Source organism: Grampus griseus (assembly GCF_964374135.1).
Source record: "Grampus griseus genome assembly, chromosome: 2".
Classification (NCBI taxonomy): domain Eukaryota; kingdom Metazoa; phylum Chordata; class Mammalia; order Artiodactyla; family Delphinidae; genus Grampus; species Grampus griseus.
The window spans coordinates 139,003,048-139,022,813 of NC_139018.1; the positions used below are offsets into that span (position 1 = coordinate 139,003,048).

Here is a 19,766-nt window from a genome sequence, read left to right on the forward strand (position 1 = left end):
GAGGAGCAACCACCACAGAACGGGCCAAAAGGTGGTCAGACAAAGATGAAACAGGCTCCTCAAGAGAGGGGTTGTAAACTTGGAACCATACCCAGTTGCCCAGGCTTGTATACATTTTGGGTAGACATTTCCAGAAAGGGGGTGATGAAAACAAGACCCCTTTCTGTGGGTCTTCCCCTGTGATCTTTTGAACCATTGGAAAATCACGAGCCCAAGCATTCTGGCTCAGAAAGCAGTTTACTTCCTCTTTTATCATGCCCTCATTCGAAGGAGGGCCACTCTATGATCAGCTCAGGTTGTCATGCCAGTTTCTTATCCTCCTTTTGCCCTCTGATAAGACTAAAAGGGAGAGGAACAAACCAGTTACAGCAGCACACCGTGAGCCCTATAGCATCTCTGAAGCAGAACTCAATGTTTCCTTACCTCTAGTGCCTAAAATTTCTATCACCTCGGTTTGTCTAACATAAACTGGGAGTTTACATAAAACACCCTGGATTTCTAGCGTCTCAAAAATTTTTAACTTACATTCTTCAGTTTATCACACTCCAAGCCATAATGCACCTGGCCCCATCCACTCCCTTTGCCTATTAGGCATTTGCGTTCAGGGGAGTTATGTAGCATCTTGATGCCCCTTCTCTGTCATCTTGTCCCACGCATGTCCCCAGGTATAACAAAAGCCCAAAAAAAAGAAGTTAGCACCACCTTACTCTACTGTAGAACTCTTCCCTTCTCCAACATAATTACCTCCCAGGAGTGGGAAAGGGGAGAAAGCATGACTAACACAGGCTTTGATGAGAAGATAAAGGATCTTTGTTTTTATTTCCACTGCCTCCGAGCAGGCTTATCACATTTAGAGCGTTACTTCTCTCCCCTAGGGCACTGCATCAGAGCATGAGGGACAGAACAAAGAACCAGCCAAGAAGAAAAGGAAAAAATAAATGAAACGCCTGAGTTAATGTGAACTTTGGGGCTTCTGCTTTCTTTTCACCCAGCAAGCAACAATGCCCCCTTGTCCTACAGCCTGCACCAGTGTTGGCATCTTGGTTCTGAACTAATTGCACCATCAGTTAGAGGCAATCATTCTTGGCAGGTCCTGCTACTGAAAAATGGCTGCCCTTAGGCAAGCCCTTTTGCAAAAAAAAGCACAGCTGAAAGCCTGAGTTTAGGAGCCTGCACTGCCCCGATGAAGCTCCACGGGAGCAAATACAGAGCCTCCAGACAGAGCTATGGTCCAGGCTGGCTTCATTTTTCCAGGGAGCCTTTGGTGAGTTCAATTATCTGGTAAATATCCAGTGCTTCACCTGAAAAATAGTGCAAATTGGTTAGGATGCTTCCTCAAGAATTGTTAACTCACAGGTCAGAAGTGAGAAAAGGAACTTAATTAATGTTAAGGTCAAAAAGTACAGAAGGGTTCAGAGTAATTGCCAGGAATGGTAATGTTACATTTGGGGAGGATCTGTTTTCGTTTTTGTATAAAATAAGTTTATCTTAGACACATAGAAAATAAGCTTTCTGATTTACTTGTTTGGCGCTCAAAGCACAGTTTTTTCACTTAAGAATGTACTTTGACTTTATACAGTAAATCTTCAAACATTTCCGTTGTGGTTGAAGAGGGAAGGGAACAGATGGAAGAAACCAGAGTTTCAAACATTCCTTCATTTACTGTGAACAGCTTTCTAGAAACACATGCCTTTGTGATTTGAGCATCATGCTCACTTTGGAGCCAGGGCACATTATAAACTGAAACAGCCCAGAACACAGCACAAGAAGTAGACTTCTTATCCTCTGGTGCCCCAAGCTTCGTGTTGTCCAAGACCACTTTCTATGCCTAACGTCCTACGAGTGAGTAACGAGGAACAAAGGTGTTGTGCTCACCCTCGGGAATCCCGTATCTCCTTTCCATCCCAGTTGGGTTGGAAGGGGTTTTACAATCCATGGTCACTTCCTTCCTGAGGCACTGGTCGATATCGACTGTACTGAAAAAGGCGACTGACTGGGGCAAGTCATTCAGACCCAGCTTGTAGGCAAACATGCACCTGAAAGAGACCCGACCTCCTCTCACAGTCATGTCCCTGCTGTGAATCCAGGAGAGATGACCTGGTATCCGTAAGGCAGAGCCTCCCCCGAGCCAGCTCTGTTCACTTAGCAAAGAAAGCTGAAGGGCCAGCACTGCCCGCTATCCAGCAGCCGAACACCTCCCGCTGAGACACTTGCAATTATGGACTCAAAACACACCTTTTTTTTTCCAGTTTGGTATACTTTATTGATGTCAAAATTTCAATTATTGGGCCAGAATTTGAATATACGAGGACTTTCATTAGCTCTGTTAAACATAACCCCCCAGGAGATGATTAAGAGGGCAGCGGAGACAGTGTTGAGTATTGTAAAACATTATTTACCCATTAATCAGGATAGATCATGGTTCCCAAACTGGCTCTGGGGCAGATCAACATGAAACTGTAACATCATTAATGTAACCATATAAACTAGGAATTTTACTACAAAAAAACACAACTCAATATATAAAAAAATACGTTTTTAAAATCACATTTGAGTTTCCCCATTAACAATGTTTTCTGTCAGTATTCAGAATAACAAACTTCTGGCACTTAAGAATTAACATTTACGAATGGAAGAAAATATCTCAGTTTTCTACGGGTTGAGAAAAGCCTCTGTCATTTTGATTTTCAAAACAGAAAGGTGTGTTCTGAGGGGAGCACAATTTGAGAACTACTCTTTGGAACAACTGCCCTGGCTTCTACCTTCTCACCACCTCAGTGATCTAGTCTTGGTATATGACACTTTCAATCCCCCAAAAAATTTTTTCTAAAGGTTGAGGCCAGTCTTTTTTAAGACTGCTACAAGTTTTAAAAATCAGAGAGAAAAGTGGGAACATTTATTTCTGGGGGGATGAAAATTCAGATCATGCTCAGCCTGGTCCAAGCCCCACATAGCTGGTATATAGTCATGCCAGAGAGGCCACGGGCCTTGCCTACCTGGTCAAGAGGTTGGTGATCTGCAGGGCAAGGGCAGCGCGGTAGCGGTCCTCCTCCCGCACCAGGTAGCGAACCTCATCGTGGATGCTGATGCAGAAGCGCCCATCAATGGCAAACTCCTCAAACAGCCACTTCATGGCCACAAGCATGAGGTGTAAGTAGTCCACAGCGGAGCTCTGCACCACCCAATTCACACGGCTGGTCATAAACTGGGGAGGGAAGGTAGGCACAGGCGAGAAGGGTTAAACCACATACCAGTTCACTAGAGTAGGAGGTAGTACAGGAACCCTGCCCTCCCTGCGACCCTCTCCCCATGTTCCAAGGGTAGTAGGATACCTCCCCCTGGACAGCAGAGGGCTCCAGGGCTCGGGTGATGCGGCAGCCCAGCACCGGGGTACATGGTGTGTCAGACATCGCAATGCTCTCCAGCTTATTGAACATTTCTGACTCTGTGCCCCCCATCCAGGCTCGTTCAGCAACCACCTCCCACTTCTTCCATTGTGATCTGGGGGGCAAGGAACAAAGAGAGGGCAAGCTTTGTCTTTTAGCATCTTAGAGCTAAAAACAAAGCATCCCAGCTTTCCCCAGGCCAGCCCAGACCCGCCCTCCATCCTTAACACACAGACAGTTCTCACTTCCTAGAAGCTTCTCTCTGGATCTTGCGTAGATCCTGCAGGGAAACCCAGCCATCCTCGGTCCTGTCCACAGGGAGGTCCAACTCCCTCAGCAGCCACTCGCCCTCATCTGACAGCCGATACCTTGGGGGGGGGGGGTGCAGTGTCACAACTGTCATTCCCACGGGAACACCTCTTCTATGCCAAACCCTGGGCTAGGAGTGTTCAATCCCTTCTCCACTTCCACAACCACCCTGGGGTCGTGCCTTTCCCCTACAAGCTCCACTTCAGAGGGGGAAAAGGCTCAGAGATACTAAGTGACTTTGTAAGATCACACAGCCAGGAAGAGGTAGAGCCTAGACAGGAACCCAGGATTCTGGGGACTACATGAGGGTAGCCCAATAAAGGACATATTCCAACACGAGAACCACTACTGTTATTATTGTCCTAATGCCCTAAACACTGCACTGTATCACCCCACATTGGGGGGGGGGGGTGCGGTGCGCATAGAGGGGATAGAACAGGCTACTCCCTGAAAGGGAGAGGACAGAAGACAACCTACAGCCAGGCCCGACTGACCCTTCTCAGTCCCCACTGCCCCAGACTCCCAGCTTCAATGCAACTTCAGACATCACCAGGCTTGTCTCCAGATGGCTCCAGAGCTACGCCACTCACCTGCTCAAAAGTGCACCAGGGTTTCCCCACCACCCCTCAGTCCAGACTCCTCTGTGAGGCCAGCAAAGGTTTCCACAACTAAGGCCCAACCTCTTCTGTCGTCACTGCCTTGCCTCCGCCAGCACACAACGCCCACGGCGCATGCCACCCCCAACCCCATGTCCTCCTCTCACCTCCCTGGACAATACTCGGCTCCCCTTTTCTGCCTTTATGCAGTTACTACTGAACTGTTATCACTTAACTTTTAGTCTTTCCATGAGGAGGTCAGCTAATTAAACGTGGACACTGTATGTTATACCCACGCAAGTTGTAAAGGCACCTCTCCTCCCTCACACTCGATTCAGGAACCCTCCTAGGAGGCTGCTGAGGCCCTGAGCAAACAATAGGTACTATAGGCGGAAGCAAACTGAAGCCTGGGAAGGCTTTCTCCTCTGTCAAAATCAGTTTAAAGTCTCTGGTTTTCCATAGGCCCTCCTGTCAACTTGTCCTACTAAACCGCCTGCTGCACTTGCTCTCACTCTGTAGGCACGTGAGTTTGCAACCCCACGTTACTGTTCACTCTGCATGACCAGAGCTCTGACAGCATAACAAAAGCACAGCTTTAACTCTATGAGGAAAACTGAGCATTAAGCAAGCAGATGTCACAACCCAAGGACAAACCACCCTAGAACTAGGTCACAGGGGTCTGGGAGGAGGGGCCAGGTGAGGACTCACGTAATGGGAAGAGGTAGAAAAGAATGGGGCGGTAAAGGTAGTAAAGCAAGCCTGAGGCCCTGGGGTAACGTGGATGGGAGAGGCACCCTCACCTGCGGAGGCCCTTGGTGACCGCATACATCTGTCGGGCCTTCTCAGCTGCCTCCTGCCGCGTGAGCCGGTGGTTGAACTGCATTAGCAGGCGCTCAGCGAAAGGCTGCCCGGCCCCGTAGATGCGGCCATAGTTGAAGACCTTGGCGTGCTCACGGCTGATGCCCACTGTGGCAGCTGTCTTACTGTGTAGATCGGTGCCCCTGCTCTTTCTGCCCTGCAGTGTCATCCACCCAAAGGCTGTGCAGCCTGGGGGGCGAGGCAGGAGTGAGAAAACAGGCTTCAGAAATAATCCTCCTGGCGAGGCATCAGGCTGCCACCGCTTTGCTCCGGCCCCGGCTCCTGCTCACCATGCATGCCGGCAAAGTGGGCGTCTCCAAGCACAGCTGCAATCCACAGCTCCTGTGAGTCCACATCAGCACCCACGAGGATGTAGCCGGGCGGGGCCTGCACCATGGCCTTCAACTCACTGCCTACTCGGTCAGGCTGCAGGAAGAGTGAGGTCAGCCCCGACCTAGATACCCCAGTAGACTCCTCCCACCCATCCCTGGAGCCTGACTAGACGGAGAATGCTGGAGCCCTTCCTGAGGGGATGGTTTTAAGGAATGCCAGCCAGCAGTGCCCCAAACTCCACAGTTCCAGGTAAAGAATCCCTGCTCCGTGCCTGGCTCTATACCCAGCCCCATCTAGACTCCACAATAGCTGTGCCTAGCATGCCTTGTCAATGTCCGGCCAGGAGCAGGTGCCCAGAACATATTTGCTGAAAAGCTGGATGAGTTGTGAAGCTAGATTTGAACTTGAGTCCTGCCTGACCCAGATCTTAGGTTCCTTTTCATGCTCCTCAGCAAAGTCCCTCTGCAACCCAGCTTCTAGACACACAGGAGAGAAAGGGCAGGACCAGAGGTGCAGAGGACACATACCCGGGCATTGCTGGCAGTGAGCCATGTGGGCTCTACAGCCCGTCGAGTGATGGTGCCAGCGGTCACAACCTGGGGCAGGATGGCCCCATAGCGGCCTTCCTCATCATAGTGTGGGTGCCTGGGGGGAGAACATGAGGCTCAGCAGCTTGCTTGGGTCCTAGGACCCGCCCCCGTTTTCCCGTTCCCACAACCACTTGCCAGGACATACCTGGTCACAGCACGGGGCAGAGCTGACCTGGGCAGCCACACCACCATCTGGGAGCTATGGGGACAGACGGGTTGCTCAGCACAGCCATAGGGAGCACACACTCCATCCCCCATCACAACACGGCCCTCATTTGCCCAGCTTTGGGGGTTGCTGTGCCCCCTCCTTGCCCAGCCTCAACCCTTTTCCCACTGACTTGACTCAGGTTGGGCCTAGCATCTACCGACTAGGAGCATAAGCCACCGGGAACTAGCTAGGCATCTGAGGCAGCTTCGGCCCCCGTCCTGGAGTATCCATGAGGCACCCAGCACCAGCCCTGCCACCACTGCCTTTTCCAGGCTCAGGGCAGACTTTACCAACCCATCACAGCACGCTTCTCACAAGAGTGTGCCGCTGGCAGCCACAAACCCCTCAGAACTAGCCTTCGACCCATTTGCCATTCCCAGCCTACAGGACCCACTCCCAGCCCCCAACAGAACTTACAGGCTACTAGCCCTCCATGGAAGGGGCCACAGAGCTGGGAGGGGCCGCGAAGGTCCTACAGTACCACTCTTTTTACATAACAGGGAAACTGCAGCTGGAGAGGGAACGAGCCTTGTCCACGGTCCCATGGCACCAGGACCACAAGCAGCCAGTCCTCTAGACCAGGCTGTCCCTCCACTGCAGCACAGGCTGTCAGGGGCCCCTGGGTGGAAGGCAGGGGAAGGGATCCCAAGACTGCAGTAACCCAGCCAGAGGCACGGACAGACAGCATGTCTCTGCCCTCCCACAGTGACCCACCTGATACGTTTATGGGCATTCCTCCAAAAAGAAATCATTTTGTTGATTTCCAAGGCACGGGGCCCACTGGCACCTCCTGGGCCAGCCTGCAGGGTGCCGTCCTCCATCTTGGGCAGGAAGTCTTTGGCAAAGGGGCTGCCCACATTGCAGCTGTTACCATCCTGAAGAGAGCAAAGGAAGCAGGGGCTGGAGGCACATGGCAGACCCCTAGCTGGGGAACTGATGCCCTGTGTGCCTGGGCTCTGCCCAGCACTGAGCCCACAACCTCAAGCAGAGCGGTCTGGGGCAAATTCCTGACTGCAGCGCACGCGCACACACACGCACACACACGCACGCACGCACGCACGCACGCGCACACACACACACACACACACACACACCTAGCTCCCCGCACGCGCGCGCACACACACACACACACACACACACACACACACACACACACACACACACACACACACACACACACACACACACACACACACACACACACACACACACACACACACACACACACACACACACACACCCTAGCTCCCCTCACAGTAACAGCCATCAGTCAACAGATCCTATCATGTACCAGATGTGGCACAGACACCTGACATGCCCTGTGTCATTTAATTCCACCACCATGCCCCTCACCACCCAATTTTCAGAAGGAAGACAAAGCCTCAGAGAGATGACAACATTTGTCTGAGATCATACTCTGTGCCACTACTACCAGCATTCCTGCAAAAAGGGAGTCTCCCTGTTTGAGTCACTCTGGAGGCCTACTGTGCACCCTGAGCACAGCGAGGACACCAGGACACACACCTTGTGAGGCAGCTTGAAGAACCAGCAGCCGGGGATATCCACATCATTGTAGGGTCCGTTGCCATGGTGATAAGCTGGCTGGCTGGCTTTTGGGCCACCAGCAGCAGTCTGTGGGGGCCACACACCTAGATCAGGCCCTGCTCCAGCACCTGCATTCAGCGAGGGCCATGGGGTAGGGGGTGGGAAAAGGGCCTGAAATGGCAAGCAGGTAAGCTGGGAAATGACAGGATGGCTATGAGGTCTCAGGCTTCCTCCTTGGCCTCCAACAAGTATGGGGCCACCCAAAGGCAGGGCAGCCATCTCCCAGCTCCCCAAGATCCTGGGAATTCTCTGGGGGGAAAGAGCTACTTGGGCACAAGAGGAGGGCCCTGCCACCCAACGCCCACCCAGACAACCCCTGAGCAGGTGCCCAGCTCACCAGAGCTGGGGGTTGACCTGGAACTGCCACTCGCAAGTTCTCCATCCTGGCCTCGGCCTCCACTTCTAAGCAGCCCATTTCTTCCACCTGGATGGGCCCAGGTACCAAGGAAGTGAAGCAGAGGGCTGGCTTGGCCCAAATCCACCACCCCTCCCTGCAACACGCAGACAGCCCAGGACAGCCTGAGGTGGACAACTGAGCGCATCCAGCACCCCGCCTCCACCCAAAAGGCCACCCCTTCCTTGAGGGAACAGAGCCCCCTCCCCAGAGCTCAGGCTCAGAGCCCGCCCTCACCGTCTGCCACATGGTGCTGCTGTCGGTGAGCAGGAACTCCTCAGCCAGGTCTGCCTCCTGCGGCTCCAGCTGCTGCTTCCCCTGTTCAAGACAGTGCTTCCTGTACAGGGACTCGATGGCTCTGCGCAGAGAACAGCAGCAGCAGCCTCTGGTTACCGGGTGCCCCCTCCGGGCCAGGCAGCTCGCTGGGGGCCTTCCGCGATTCCCTCCGTTTAGCCTCAGAATCAGCTCTGGGGCGGAAGTGGACAGCACTTCCCCTGGTTCATAGACAGGGAGTGACAAATTGAAAATGACGGCACAATGGTGGCAGGCTGGGTTTCGAGGCCTGGGCTGACTCAAATCTAAGCGCTTCTCCCCAGAGCCGCCACCTCCCCAGGAAAAGGTCTGGGAGCCCAGCAGTGGGAAGTCAGGGCTGGGCCCTGCCCCAGGCTGGCTCCTGCCCGCTCATCCATCCTTCAGCTGCAAAGGGGCAGACTGATCCCTGCCCCTCTGTCCTAAGGCCCCACGGGTGGTTCAGGCTGCCCCGCAGAGCCAGGACTCTCAATTCTGGGCCACTTCAAGTGCTGTGGCTTCTCCCCAACACCTGCCTGTCAAAAGCTCAAGGGTTTGTGAGCTCAGACAAGAAACTGACTTCCCTAGGGCCTTTGTTTTGCCAACTCTAAAATGAAGATAACCACGGGACTGCCTGGGAAACAAACAAGGGAAGCACTGTAAAACGTTTATTAACACAGAATATAATCAGTGCTCAATAAATTACACTCAAAAATGGGGGACAAAGCTCATCCCCCGTCACTTCCAACAGCCCTCCCTCTGCACACTCCTGTGAGGGCAGCTGGGCTGCCGGGCCCAGGAGCAGGGCCTCAGTCCCACCCACTCCAAGCACCACGCCCTCAGCCCCACAGGGCTCTGAGGTCCAGACACAAAAGGCAGCCACCAAACAAAGAACTAGAACCCAGACTCTCAGACCCGAGCTCTTTCCACTAGCCTGAGCTGGGTTTGGTCTCTCTAGCCAAGGGGAAGGGGTGCCTAGCCTCCAGCCCCTTCCTCCCTGAGCCAGAGCCTTACGTGTAGGGGCAAGCCACCCCAGCCGACGTTAGGCCGCTGCCTGGTGGCACCTTAGCCAGGTTGTCCCGCCGCCCGGGCACCAGGTATCCCCAGCCATGCCGCTCCGAGTAGTGCAGAGGGAAGCCGTCCCAGGTCAGCGCCATGAGTTTAGGTGTGACGCGCATCTGGAGACTGAGGAGACTGGGGCCTGGGGTCCACGCAGGGTCATCTAGCCGGGGACAGAGCTTCCGATACCACCTATGCCCCGCCAGAAGAGAGCAGTGTCATGGTAGTCGGGGGAGGACAGTGTGTGACGGCAAGGGCCCCACCCACTCTCCAAGACCCCAAGGCTTTCTGGTGACCTCGGCCTACAGTCACCATCCCTTCCCTCTGGGATACAGCCAGGACCCCCACGGAGTCCCCTAGAATAATTCGAATATCCCAGAAGGAAAGATCCTATGTCAGCCCCCCTGTACTACTCAGAAGTCAGGACCCACAGGCATAACCTAGGGCTGGACTCCTTCCCCAGCTCCATTTCATGCAGGGAGCAAGTAGATCTGCCCTCCCACCACTGCTCTAGAGGCACACCAGAGCCTTCAGAGCTCCATCCGTCACGTGCTGTTCACCGGAGCCAACACAAGGGTGAGGCAAGTGAGGCACTCAGGGCACAAAATTTAAGGCGGCCTCATCTCAGGCAAATATAAAGTTGGTACTCTGCTGTTCACCCTGGCTGCCCCTATTTTCTCATCTCTGCCACTCTATGGGGTGTGAATGAAGGGTCACCTCCCCAAGGAAGCCTTCCTTGATTTCCCCAAGCAGAGTCAGGCACTGCCTCAACACTGATGACTCTTCTGTCTCATCATGGATATAAAGTCCAGCTGCGCTGGTTGGTCTGCACAACTGGCTCCTCCCAGGGAGAAGCTACTAGAAAGAAGGAGTTATGTTCCTATTTGTACTCTCAGAGGCTACTGTGAGGCCCAGCACACAGCAGGTGCTTAGTGCACTTGTACCGCTTAAGTCCAGTGACCCAGGAGTCAGAGCAAACTAGTGAGCAGGACTGGAAGACGGCAGGAACAGATGGCAGCAGGTTAGTAAGGGCCCATATGCACACCACCCCCTGTGCTGGGGCCCAGAATAGAGGTGTCCCAGGGTGGAGGGAGGGGTAAGGATGGCCGCTGGACACGTTAGGGAGACAGGGCTTACCCTGGGTGCCCAGGAAGGTGCTGGGGCCGCTTAGGCAGGAGCTCTGTGGTCCCCCTGAGCTGCTCCAAGCAGGCGCGGGCCATGACATCTCGCTGAAACTCCTCCTCCTCACTGGGGGGGCCAGGGTCTGCACAGGGTCGGGGAGGACAATCAGGACCAGAGGAGGGTCTCTCACAAAGGCCTGCCCAGCCTACTCATGTCCAGAAGGCCGGAGCAACCCGTTCCAAGGGACACCCCGGTCAGGACCTTCCCAGGGTCCATCCCTGCTCCACCTCCCGCCCATGTTCCCCACCTTCCTGATCCTTGGGATCCCCAGGAGCCTTGGGCCCCTCGACAGGCAACTTGCTGGCTGCGGCCGGCTCCTTCGTCTTCACCTTCTTTGCTTTCTTCTGCTTAAATTCCTGCAGGTCCCACTCTAGGTCCCAGAGCCAGGGATCTTCTTTGTACCTGCACAGCCAGTCCACCAGGGCAGGGCTAAGGCCAAGCCGAAGGCCAGCCCTCCCACCTGCCCATCCCCTGCAGGGGGATCCAGCCACCCAAGGCCTGGCTACCTCTCTCCTGAGAGCAGCTGGCAGGCATCGTTGGCCAGGTCCATCAGTGACTTCTTCATCTCCCACTGGAGCTCCTCGTAGGTGCTCTGTGCCTCCGCCAGGTAACGCTCCCAGTTCTGGTTGACGGGCAGGTAGGAGACACCCATCTCCAACATGCCAGCCAGAGTCACCGGGTGGGGACACCTTGAGGACAAACACCAGGGCTGCCATAAATGACCACAGGAGGCAAGGCTTTGGCCCAATCCCTGGGCCAGCCTGGCGATCCTCAACCCAAACCACCCACGTCAGAGAGACAAGGGTTGAAACCCCAGCTCTACCGTCTCCCAGCCATGAGACCCTGGCTAAGTCACTTCATCTCTCTGAGCCTAAGTTCCTTCATCTATAAAATGGGAATAATATCATCCCATCCTCAGGGGTAATGGGGGGAATGACAGATCACAAAAATGAAAATGGCTGCCATTTGCTGAGTAATGACTAAGTGCCAAGCACTGTGCTACAACCCCCCACACACAAAAGATCATACAAGAACCTCACAACTGTAGTCAAGTATATTTGTGTATGTTTCACAGATAAGAACATTGAGGCTCAGGGAAACCAAGTAACTTGCCCAAGGTCAAATGAGTTGGATAGGATAATTAAGATTAGAACCAGGTCTGGCTGACGCTTATGACTCTGACCACATCATAAATCTGACTCACTAGCAAACATAACCAAGACGGATGTGAAGTCCTTGGGTCAGGATCCGGGTTCAGAGACGGTGCTTAGCAAACCAGGGCCACGCACATGAAACAAGCACAGCCTCAGCGCCCCCCTCCAGGGCCTCTGTAGAAACCCCAGAGTCCAAGGCCCAGGTGGCCACCACTGGACAGAGTGGCTCCATGCTCTCAGCCCAGAAAGGCTAAGGCCTCCAGCCTGAGAAAGGCCCAGCACCACCTGGTTACGGTGGGCCCGGGTACCAGGAACCCACTGACCCCCATGGGTTCCCAGAGGGGCTCTCCCTCACCTCTCCAAGAAGAGCGGTAGCTGCTGCTGGAAAACCTCATAGGTGGCCCACACGTCCTGGGCACAGTACTGCATCAGGTCCTGGCACAGGCGACAGGAAGGCGCTGGGTGGGCAGCCATCCCACTACCACCACCGGGCCTCTCAGGGTCAGGTCTGGCAGCTACACTCCCCAGGGTCACTAGGGGTCTGCCACAGCCCATGTCCCCAGAGCCCCTCTCCACCACCATACCTGGAAGTTCTCACGGATGTCCTTCATGCTACCCTTGACAAACAGCTCGCGGGGCTCCTTCTCTAAGCGAGGCCCCCCCACGTAGAGGCTGTGCACGTCTGCCAGATTATTGACACTGCTGATGTCCAGCCAGTCCCAGGATGAGATCTGGAGGCCAGAGCAAGGGACACGGCAGATCAGCTCAGTCTCAAGCCAGACAGGCCGGCCGGGGAGGGGGGCCTCCCACAGTGTGCTCTCACCGCTGGGCCGTTGGCTTTGCTCTGGGATTTCTGGCCTCGCTGTGTGGGGTGCCGGGCCTTGCGCTTGCCCTGCTTGGCTGCCATCCACAGACTGCGCTGGAAGCTGCTTAGCCCTGAGATGGCCATGTGCATGCTCATGGTGTCCAGGAAGCGCATGTGGGAGCCCTGAGGAGGAGAGGCTGCAGCTGAGGGGCCAGCCTACCCCTGCTTCGGCACTTCAGCCCACCAGCCCCACCTCAGCCTCCCCTCCCAGCCCACAGCCTCCCAGCGCTAAAGAGTGTCTTCATGCTTGCTCACGCTTGTCCCTCCACCTGTGAGGGGCCTGCCTTCTCAAACCCTAGCCACGCTTGAAAGCGCAGGCCTGGTTGAATCCCAATACACAGGCCTTCCCAGCATCCAGCAACAGCTCCAGGGGCACCTTGGGAACAGAGTGGCCAAAACGAGGCCTTCCAAGCTATCAGGCTCGGCCCCCAGCCCTGCCGCTCAGAAGCTCTGTGGCCCTGGGCAAGTCAACAAGGCTGTCTGAGCCTCAGCACACTCAGCTAGAGGCTAAGGCTACTCTCACCTGCCCTGCCTTTCTCCTAGGGCACTTTTCACAGAATTAAGAATTGCCACAACTATGGTTCTGAGTGTTTGATGTGTGCACTGTTCAAACCCTCTCAACAATCCTATGACGTAGCTTCCGCCATCTCCCTCTTTTTACAAATAAGGAAACTGAGGCTCGGTTTCCTTAGTTGTAAAAGGGATGTTAAGAGGCTCGAGCTGCTCACCAGTGGCCAAGGCAGGATGGGAGCCCAGGCCGTGGGGCCCACAGCCTCCAAAGACCCACGCTAAGCTCTAAAATGCCGCACAGAGATAAGGGCCATTAGTACCCTTTGACAACTCAGGTCCTGTGCCAGGCAGACCCTAGGGACAGAACAGCTGGGTACAGGGACCACGGGCAGGGCTGGTCAACAGGAGGCCCTGTAGCTTCTACAAAGGTGATGGAGGCACTGGCCAGGAAAAGCAATGCCTTCCCTAGCCACTGAGAGCAGGGCTCTTAGCCCACCCGGTGCCAGAGGCTACATTTGGCCCCATGAACCATACCTGGATCAGGTACTGCTCCCTGATATGGGCCCGGTCGAAGCACACGTTGTGCCCCACCACTAACTGCTCCTGCCAGTCTCGCTGGGTGGGGCCGCCGGCACTGGCAGGGACCTCCAGGGGAATGAGGTCAGCCGGCGACAGCTGGCTGGTCCAAGAGTAACGCTCTTCCACCAGCCGCCGGCTGCACCAGGAATACCTGAGGGAGGTGAGAGGCAGGCAGGTTCAGCACGGAGGCATTCAAGTTCCACCCCACAATCCCCACTGCACACCTACCACCACATGCCAGGCCCTACGCTAGCAGCTGGGGGTACAAGGGAGACCACGGGGTGCTCCTAGAGCTAGAGGTCGGGCGGGGTGCTGCCCGGGTATGTGTTGGGAGTGCGGAGGAGTTACAAAAGCTTTACTTTTCAATCTCCACAGAGAGAAAGGGAGCTAAGTGCTACAGTCCCGGGGGTCCCAGATGGGCACTCAGCCCGGGCCATCAAGGTGTTTGTTACGCCCAGGGCTCACCAAGTCTGTGCTTGGCTCTGAGGTGTCTTAATGACCGTTATCAACCCCTCACGTTGATAAGCACAAAATGGCTAATGTTCAAAGTGCTAGTAAAGAAGAGAGACAATTATAATAAAACCCAAAGTGGAATTTTTTTTTTTAATTCAAAGTGGCAAAAAAAAAAAAAAGACAAATGCTGCACACGTGTACAGGATGAATCATCTGACGGCTGGAAAGATTCTGAAGGACAAAGAGCGAAACACGCACCTTGTAGAAGGTGCTGTGTCTCTGAACAACCACCCTCAGTGAGAGACCAGGGAAAGTGCCAGAATGGAGGAAATGTATGCACATGTGCTAGGAAATATGTGCTAGGGTTGGGGTGGGAGGGGCAGGGGATGAGTGCTGCCTGCTGGGGGCCGGACACTGATTCAGGAAAAGGCTCGAGTTTGCTCAAGATCCACAAGACTAAGTGTGGGGAAATGGCTGCTGAGCAAAAGCCTTTTGTGAACCGCAGATTACACCAAAGGGTCAAGGCCACTCAGCATCAAAGTGAGTGACGAGGCCACATGTGTGGCCACCACAGCTGCGAACAAGCTGCCCGTTTCCCTTACGGCGGGGAGGAGGGGTTATCTGCCGCAACAGATACAACAAACATAAAACTAGTTTCTTTGGGGGAAGGGGTTACCAGCAAAAAGAGGTTCCTAGTGTTAAACCTGGTAAAATCTAACTCACACTCCAAATGATGGGAAAACGCTCAGGGACTCAAGTTGAAACCTCCTCCCCTTTCAATTCAACATGTCAAAGCCCTCAAACAAACACAACACAGAAGAAAAGGCTGAAGGATGTCAAATATTTGAGGCTGTGGTGATGACAGGGACTTTAGTTGCAATAAAAAGCCAGACTGGTGTCAAGATCCGGGTCTGCAGCTGTACGTGAGAACCATCTTTTTAAATTTATTTGTGATAAAAAAAGAAGAACGCCAAAATGCAAACACCTCTGGCAAATTTAAGATGAGTCAGGACCAACGCCGTTAACACTACACTTTTCCTGTGAATCTTAGATCGGTGTTGACAGCCTGTGTAATGTCCCTCTGGTCTGATGACCAAAGCCCTTACCAGCAGCCTTCGGGAAGCTGCCCTCTGGGCCATCCAAGGCTTTTCCCTCCCACTGGAAACTGCGGGCTGCTCAGGAACCTGATGTTACACAGCCACGCGGCAGGGATGTGCCCAGGTTAAAAGTGGACTGCCGTCAGGGTCCCATCTGGCACCTCCCACCCCCCGCCATAGTCAGGCTCCCAGAAGGAAGGCCCCAGCATGAGTCCAGTCCTCAGCAATGACTTCTGCCGCCAGGCAAACTGCACAGTGCCCCCAGTACCACCGGCAAGAATGGAATGAGAATGAGAGGAGGATGGGAAGGACAGGGAGAGAAAGAGATGAAAAATTAGGAGAGGAAGAAGGAGGAAAAGAAAAGGGGGACTTCAGGGAAATTGGCCAAGAATGACCAAAGATCAAAAAACAAGTCCTTCTTATCACTGGTTTCCTAATTTCCTTTCAGCCACCACAGTCTACTTTACTTTCTCAAATGATGGACAGCATTCCCTCTATTTTGACCATCAAGTTACACAGTAAGCACTGAGATTCTCATCTTAACTGGAACTACATCAATGAGGAATCATCTAGTTTTGCTCTTTTCAGCCGTTAATGCCTACCTTATCTATTTAGCCATGCTTTCACCATTTTCAACTGCATATTTAACATTTCGCAGCTTTCTTTACAAAGATGTAGCTTCCAATAGGAATAAAGAAACTGCCAACTTTTTTGCTGGCCATGCCTGAAAGCATTAAGGTTGTAAATAGTATTTTAATCCTGGAATGAAGAATAAAAAAGGGGAGAAAAGTACTGCCATCATTGTTTGAAAAAGAAACTTGGGTAGCACTTAGAAAGTTATTTAAAAAGAAAAGAGAGATTGAATATACCTTTTGGGGACAAAAATGCCTGCAAGCCTGCTTGGAAGGCTGGGGGAAGGAAGCAGTTTCTCAGCTGGGGGTGGTCACGGGTTGGGTGGGGGCAGTTTCCCGAGGGGAGTGGGTATTTGGAAACACTGAAATGGGTCAGGGCGGCGAGGATTTGGTCTGGCATTTAAGGGAGCAGCTGGGGATGCTGAGTGTCCTATACTGCCTGGGCCATTCCCGCAAAAGGTAGGTTTCTCCTGCCCAAAATTACCAATAACATCCCCAAATGGAAACACTGTTCAAATGTCTTGGACTAACTTCTCAGGAAGCTACTAGGGCAAGTGGGAAGGCACCAAATCAAGGTGATCTCAAGTGGTCTCCCAGTCAGTCTCAAGTTCAACACACGTGATACTCTGCACAGCCCCTATCACCACGTGACATTTGCTTGGGTGTTGTTTACTACCCATACCTTCCTACCAGAAAGTAAGGTCTGTAAATGCTGGGGTCAAGGCTTGTTTTAGTTCACCGAGTCCACAGTCCCTGGAAATCCACCCACCAAACACATAGTGGGAGCTCACCAAACCATTAAGCTGGGCCCCCCACATGTGCTCAAGTCCCCTGACCCCTGCCCGTACTCACCAGGCCGAGGGGGATATGGCCACCGCCAATGTGGGGCAAGTTCCCTCTGCCAAGCAGACCTCCACGTCGAACACCAGGGCCCGCTCCTCGGGGATGGCCACGGGTTCGGCCTCCCCCGCGGGGCCGTACCGGGTCCAGCCCTCCGCCCAGGCCCAGCTCGGGGGCCGGGGGGCCAGCTGGGCCTGCAATAACAAGTTGGCCGCCTCCAGGTAGGGCAGGCTCTGCTTCTGGGCCAGGAGGCGGAAGTGCTGGTCCAGGCTGCCCCCGTAGAGGGGCGGCAGGCGCAGCTCCACGTCGGGCAAGGGCGCGGCCGGCTGCCCCCAGAGCCCGTGCTTCTGCAGGTGCTCGACGCTGCGGCGCACCGCGGCCTCGCCGGGCATCTCCCCGCCGTGCCCGAAGATTTGCTCGTGAAGCCCTCTCGAGAGCATCTGGATGTGCAATGGGTTGTGCCGCAGCTGCCCGCCCTCCGAGGACGGCACTGGCCGCGGCGACGGCGGCGGCTGCGGCTGCCCGTCGCTGGGGACGGGGCCGGAGGCGGAGCTGGAGACCCAACGCCCCGGAGCTGGAACCGGCCCTGGCCCGACGGTGGCGCCGGCCACCTTCCTCCAGAGCAGGCGGCTCATGGTTGGTGCAGGGAGCCCCCCGCTGGGAGTCAGCACACCTGGCTTTGGGCTCCAGCTTGGCAGCTTCTACTGGCTGAGAGACGTGGAGAGAGACACGTCCTGTCTCTGTTTTCCTGTCAGTGAAATGGTTCTGACCATGCCTGCCTTCCACCCACAAATCCTAAAGGAGACAGATGATATACAGTGTTACTAATGACACACGTAACATGTGTGATATTAACAGCCATCATTCCTTAAGCATCTTCTGCGGCCCAGGCAGTGTGCCAGGCGCCTTTAGGTACATTTTCTCAGTGAATCATCAAACAACCTTGGGAAATAGCAATACCCCTCCTGAGGAAAACTGAGGTTCACGTAAGTTCATCAGGGAAGGTGAGAGACGTGGTTAAGAGGGCAAACTCTGAATAGGAGGACGCGGGTTTGAATGCTGGCTCTGGCTCTTACGAGACGTGTGACCTTGGGCAAGCTCCTTAGGCCCCAATTTCCTACTCTGTAAAATGGGGTTACGGATTCTACCTGTCATACAGGGCTGCTGTTTGGGTGACACAGGGCAAACACGCCGCGCGGCCCGGCCCTCGGCAAGTCCTCGGCAAATGGTGGCTGCCTTTATCGCAACCGCCGCAGCCCGAGGGCCTAGCGCCTTTAGGAGACAGCGCCCGGATTCGAACCCGTCAGGTGGGCCGCCGTCCCGCGGGGCCCCGACCCACGCCTGAGCCCGGGCCCAGCAGGCCGAGGGCGCCCTGCAGGGGGCGTCGGCAGCGGCCCCCGCGCTCCCGGCCGCCCGCCCGCCCGACCGCTAGCCTGAGCCCGGCGGCCGCGCCGCGGTGCGCCCTGGGACCAGCCTCCGCCCAGCTCAGGGCCTCGCTCCCTGACTGGAGAGGGAGGGGCCGCGCCGCCGCTCAGGGACCCGGCCTCCCCTCAACGGCGAACCCGCCGGAAACCTCAGTCCGCCCGGTGCTTCCTGGTCTGCGGCTCCCGACCCCAGGCCGGCGACGCGGCGTCTCCCTCCGCGCGGCCTATGCAGCCTCGGGGTGGCGTGTGGCCTGCACCGAAGCAGTCCGCCTCGCTGGCAGCCGCAACTTCCCGTCTGCGCCCCGCTCACTCCCGCCGCTACCCGAGAGGCAAGAGGGAGACTCCCAGCGCGACCAATAGGAGAGCCAAAAGTGGACCGGTCCGCCCGCGGGGTGGGGAGGAAGGACTTCCGGGTGGACCTTCCCTGAAGAACTCTGGGAACCAAGGTCCAACCTCCCCTGTTCAAGAAGCAGATGGATTCGTCCTGGGCAAGCCGGTGGGCGGTAATAATACTTTTCAGATGTCTAAAGAGAATGAACTGTCAGGCGGCCGCGTGGCCTAATGGATAAGGCGTCTGACTTCGGATCAGAAGATTGCAGGTTCGAGTCCTGCCGCGGTCGTAGGGGTCATTTACAATTTTTGCCTTATTCCTTCTTGGGAATTAAATACCGAAACAGTACGAAACGCTGTCGCCGATTACCACCTCACGTGGAAGTCTGGGAACACCAAGATCTGCCGAAGTAACTACCCCACACTCCACACCCAGTATGACCCACTGAAATTGCTCCCTTACTTGCCCTGGGGGCGGGAGTAGTGGTATTTTTCTAAAATGTACCTTCCGGGCTCATACCCCCACGCTGGTAGAGTGGGGGGGGGCATCCTACGCGGAAACCCCGATTTTAAATCAACTGATAAGTGGGAATAACAGAGATTCACGTTTGAGGGGAACACCCTCCCTCTCTTCATCCTGGGCAATTCTGATGGGTAAAAATACTGCCTTTCGTTGAACCCGAATCTGCCACCGGTAGATTAAGCCCTCGCCCCGGCGCGTCCGGCTCCCCCGCGCCCGAGGAGCTACCAGAGGTTGCCTTCCAGTCTTTGCGGGCTCCTATCTCTGCATCCACCTCCTGTTGCTCCAGGTGCCTCTGATAAACTGCAAAGCGCCGCAGAATAAGGCCCACGTGGATAACGAGAGCCTGGGAGTTGGATGCTGGAGACCCAGGAAAGCAAGGCTCAGAGAGATTTGAAACAGACCTGAGGACACACAGCTGACTAGGGACAAAACTCAGGCCTCACAAAAAGTGGACGCCCACCTCCCAGGCCGTGCGTGTGCCAGGACACCGTGAACTGACTTGAAAAACCGACTTCGGTATTTTTCAGGGGTGTGGTTTGGGGATACCCAGG

At 54.9% G+C, this 19,766-nt stretch overlaps 2 protein-coding genes across 5 annotated transcripts in view; one reads left to right on the forward strand and one right to left on the reverse strand.

Moving 5' to 3' along the window:
• FANCI (FA complementation group I) overlaps window positions 1-962 on the forward strand; it is a 76,297-nt gene extending 75,335 nt beyond the window's left edge. For all 3 annotated transcript variants that reach the window (XM_082648168.1, XM_082648169.1, XM_082648170.1), the window contains one exon: window positions 876-962. In XM_082648168.1, the coding sequence (XP_082504294.1) occupies window positions 876-938 (63 nt within the window). In that variant the 3' untranslated portion in view covers window positions 939-962. The remainder of the gene's footprint in view (window positions 1-875) is intronic.
• Window positions 807-18,660, reverse strand: POLG (DNA polymerase gamma, catalytic subunit). 2 transcript variants are annotated; one of them, XM_082648171.1, is made up of 23 exons: window positions 18,512-18,660; window positions 16,951-17,733; window positions 13,872-14,067; window positions 12,786-12,950; window positions 12,547-12,693; window positions 12,318-12,397; window positions 11,315-11,497; window positions 11,056-11,210; window positions 10,764-10,890; window positions 9,582-9,818; window positions 8,517-8,637; window positions 8,223-8,309; window positions 7,805-7,912; window positions 6,995-7,155; window positions 6,218-6,271; window positions 6,010-6,127; window positions 5,440-5,575; window positions 5,092-5,338; window positions 3,632-3,754; window positions 3,333-3,501; window positions 2,997-3,205; window positions 1,876-2,036; window positions 807-1,301 (listed from the first exon to the last, which is right to left on the reverse strand). In XM_082648171.1, exons 2-23 carry the CDS (start codon window positions 17,571-17,573, stop codon window positions 1,243-1,245), a joined length of 3,666 nt encoding a protein of 1,221 aa, XP_082504297.1. In that variant the 5' UTR covers window positions 17,574-17,733; window positions 18,512-18,660; the 3' UTR covers window positions 807-1,242. The 2 variants fall into 2 exon arrangements, with proteins under 2 accessions (XP_082504297.1, XP_082504298.1); XM_082648172.1 differs by lacking the exons at window positions 12,318-12,397; window positions 12,786-12,950; window positions 13,872-14,067; window positions 16,951-17,733; window positions 18,512-18,660 and having other exon boundaries at window positions 12,547-12,676.
• Between the last annotated feature and the right edge of the window lie 1,106 nt (window positions 18,661-19,766).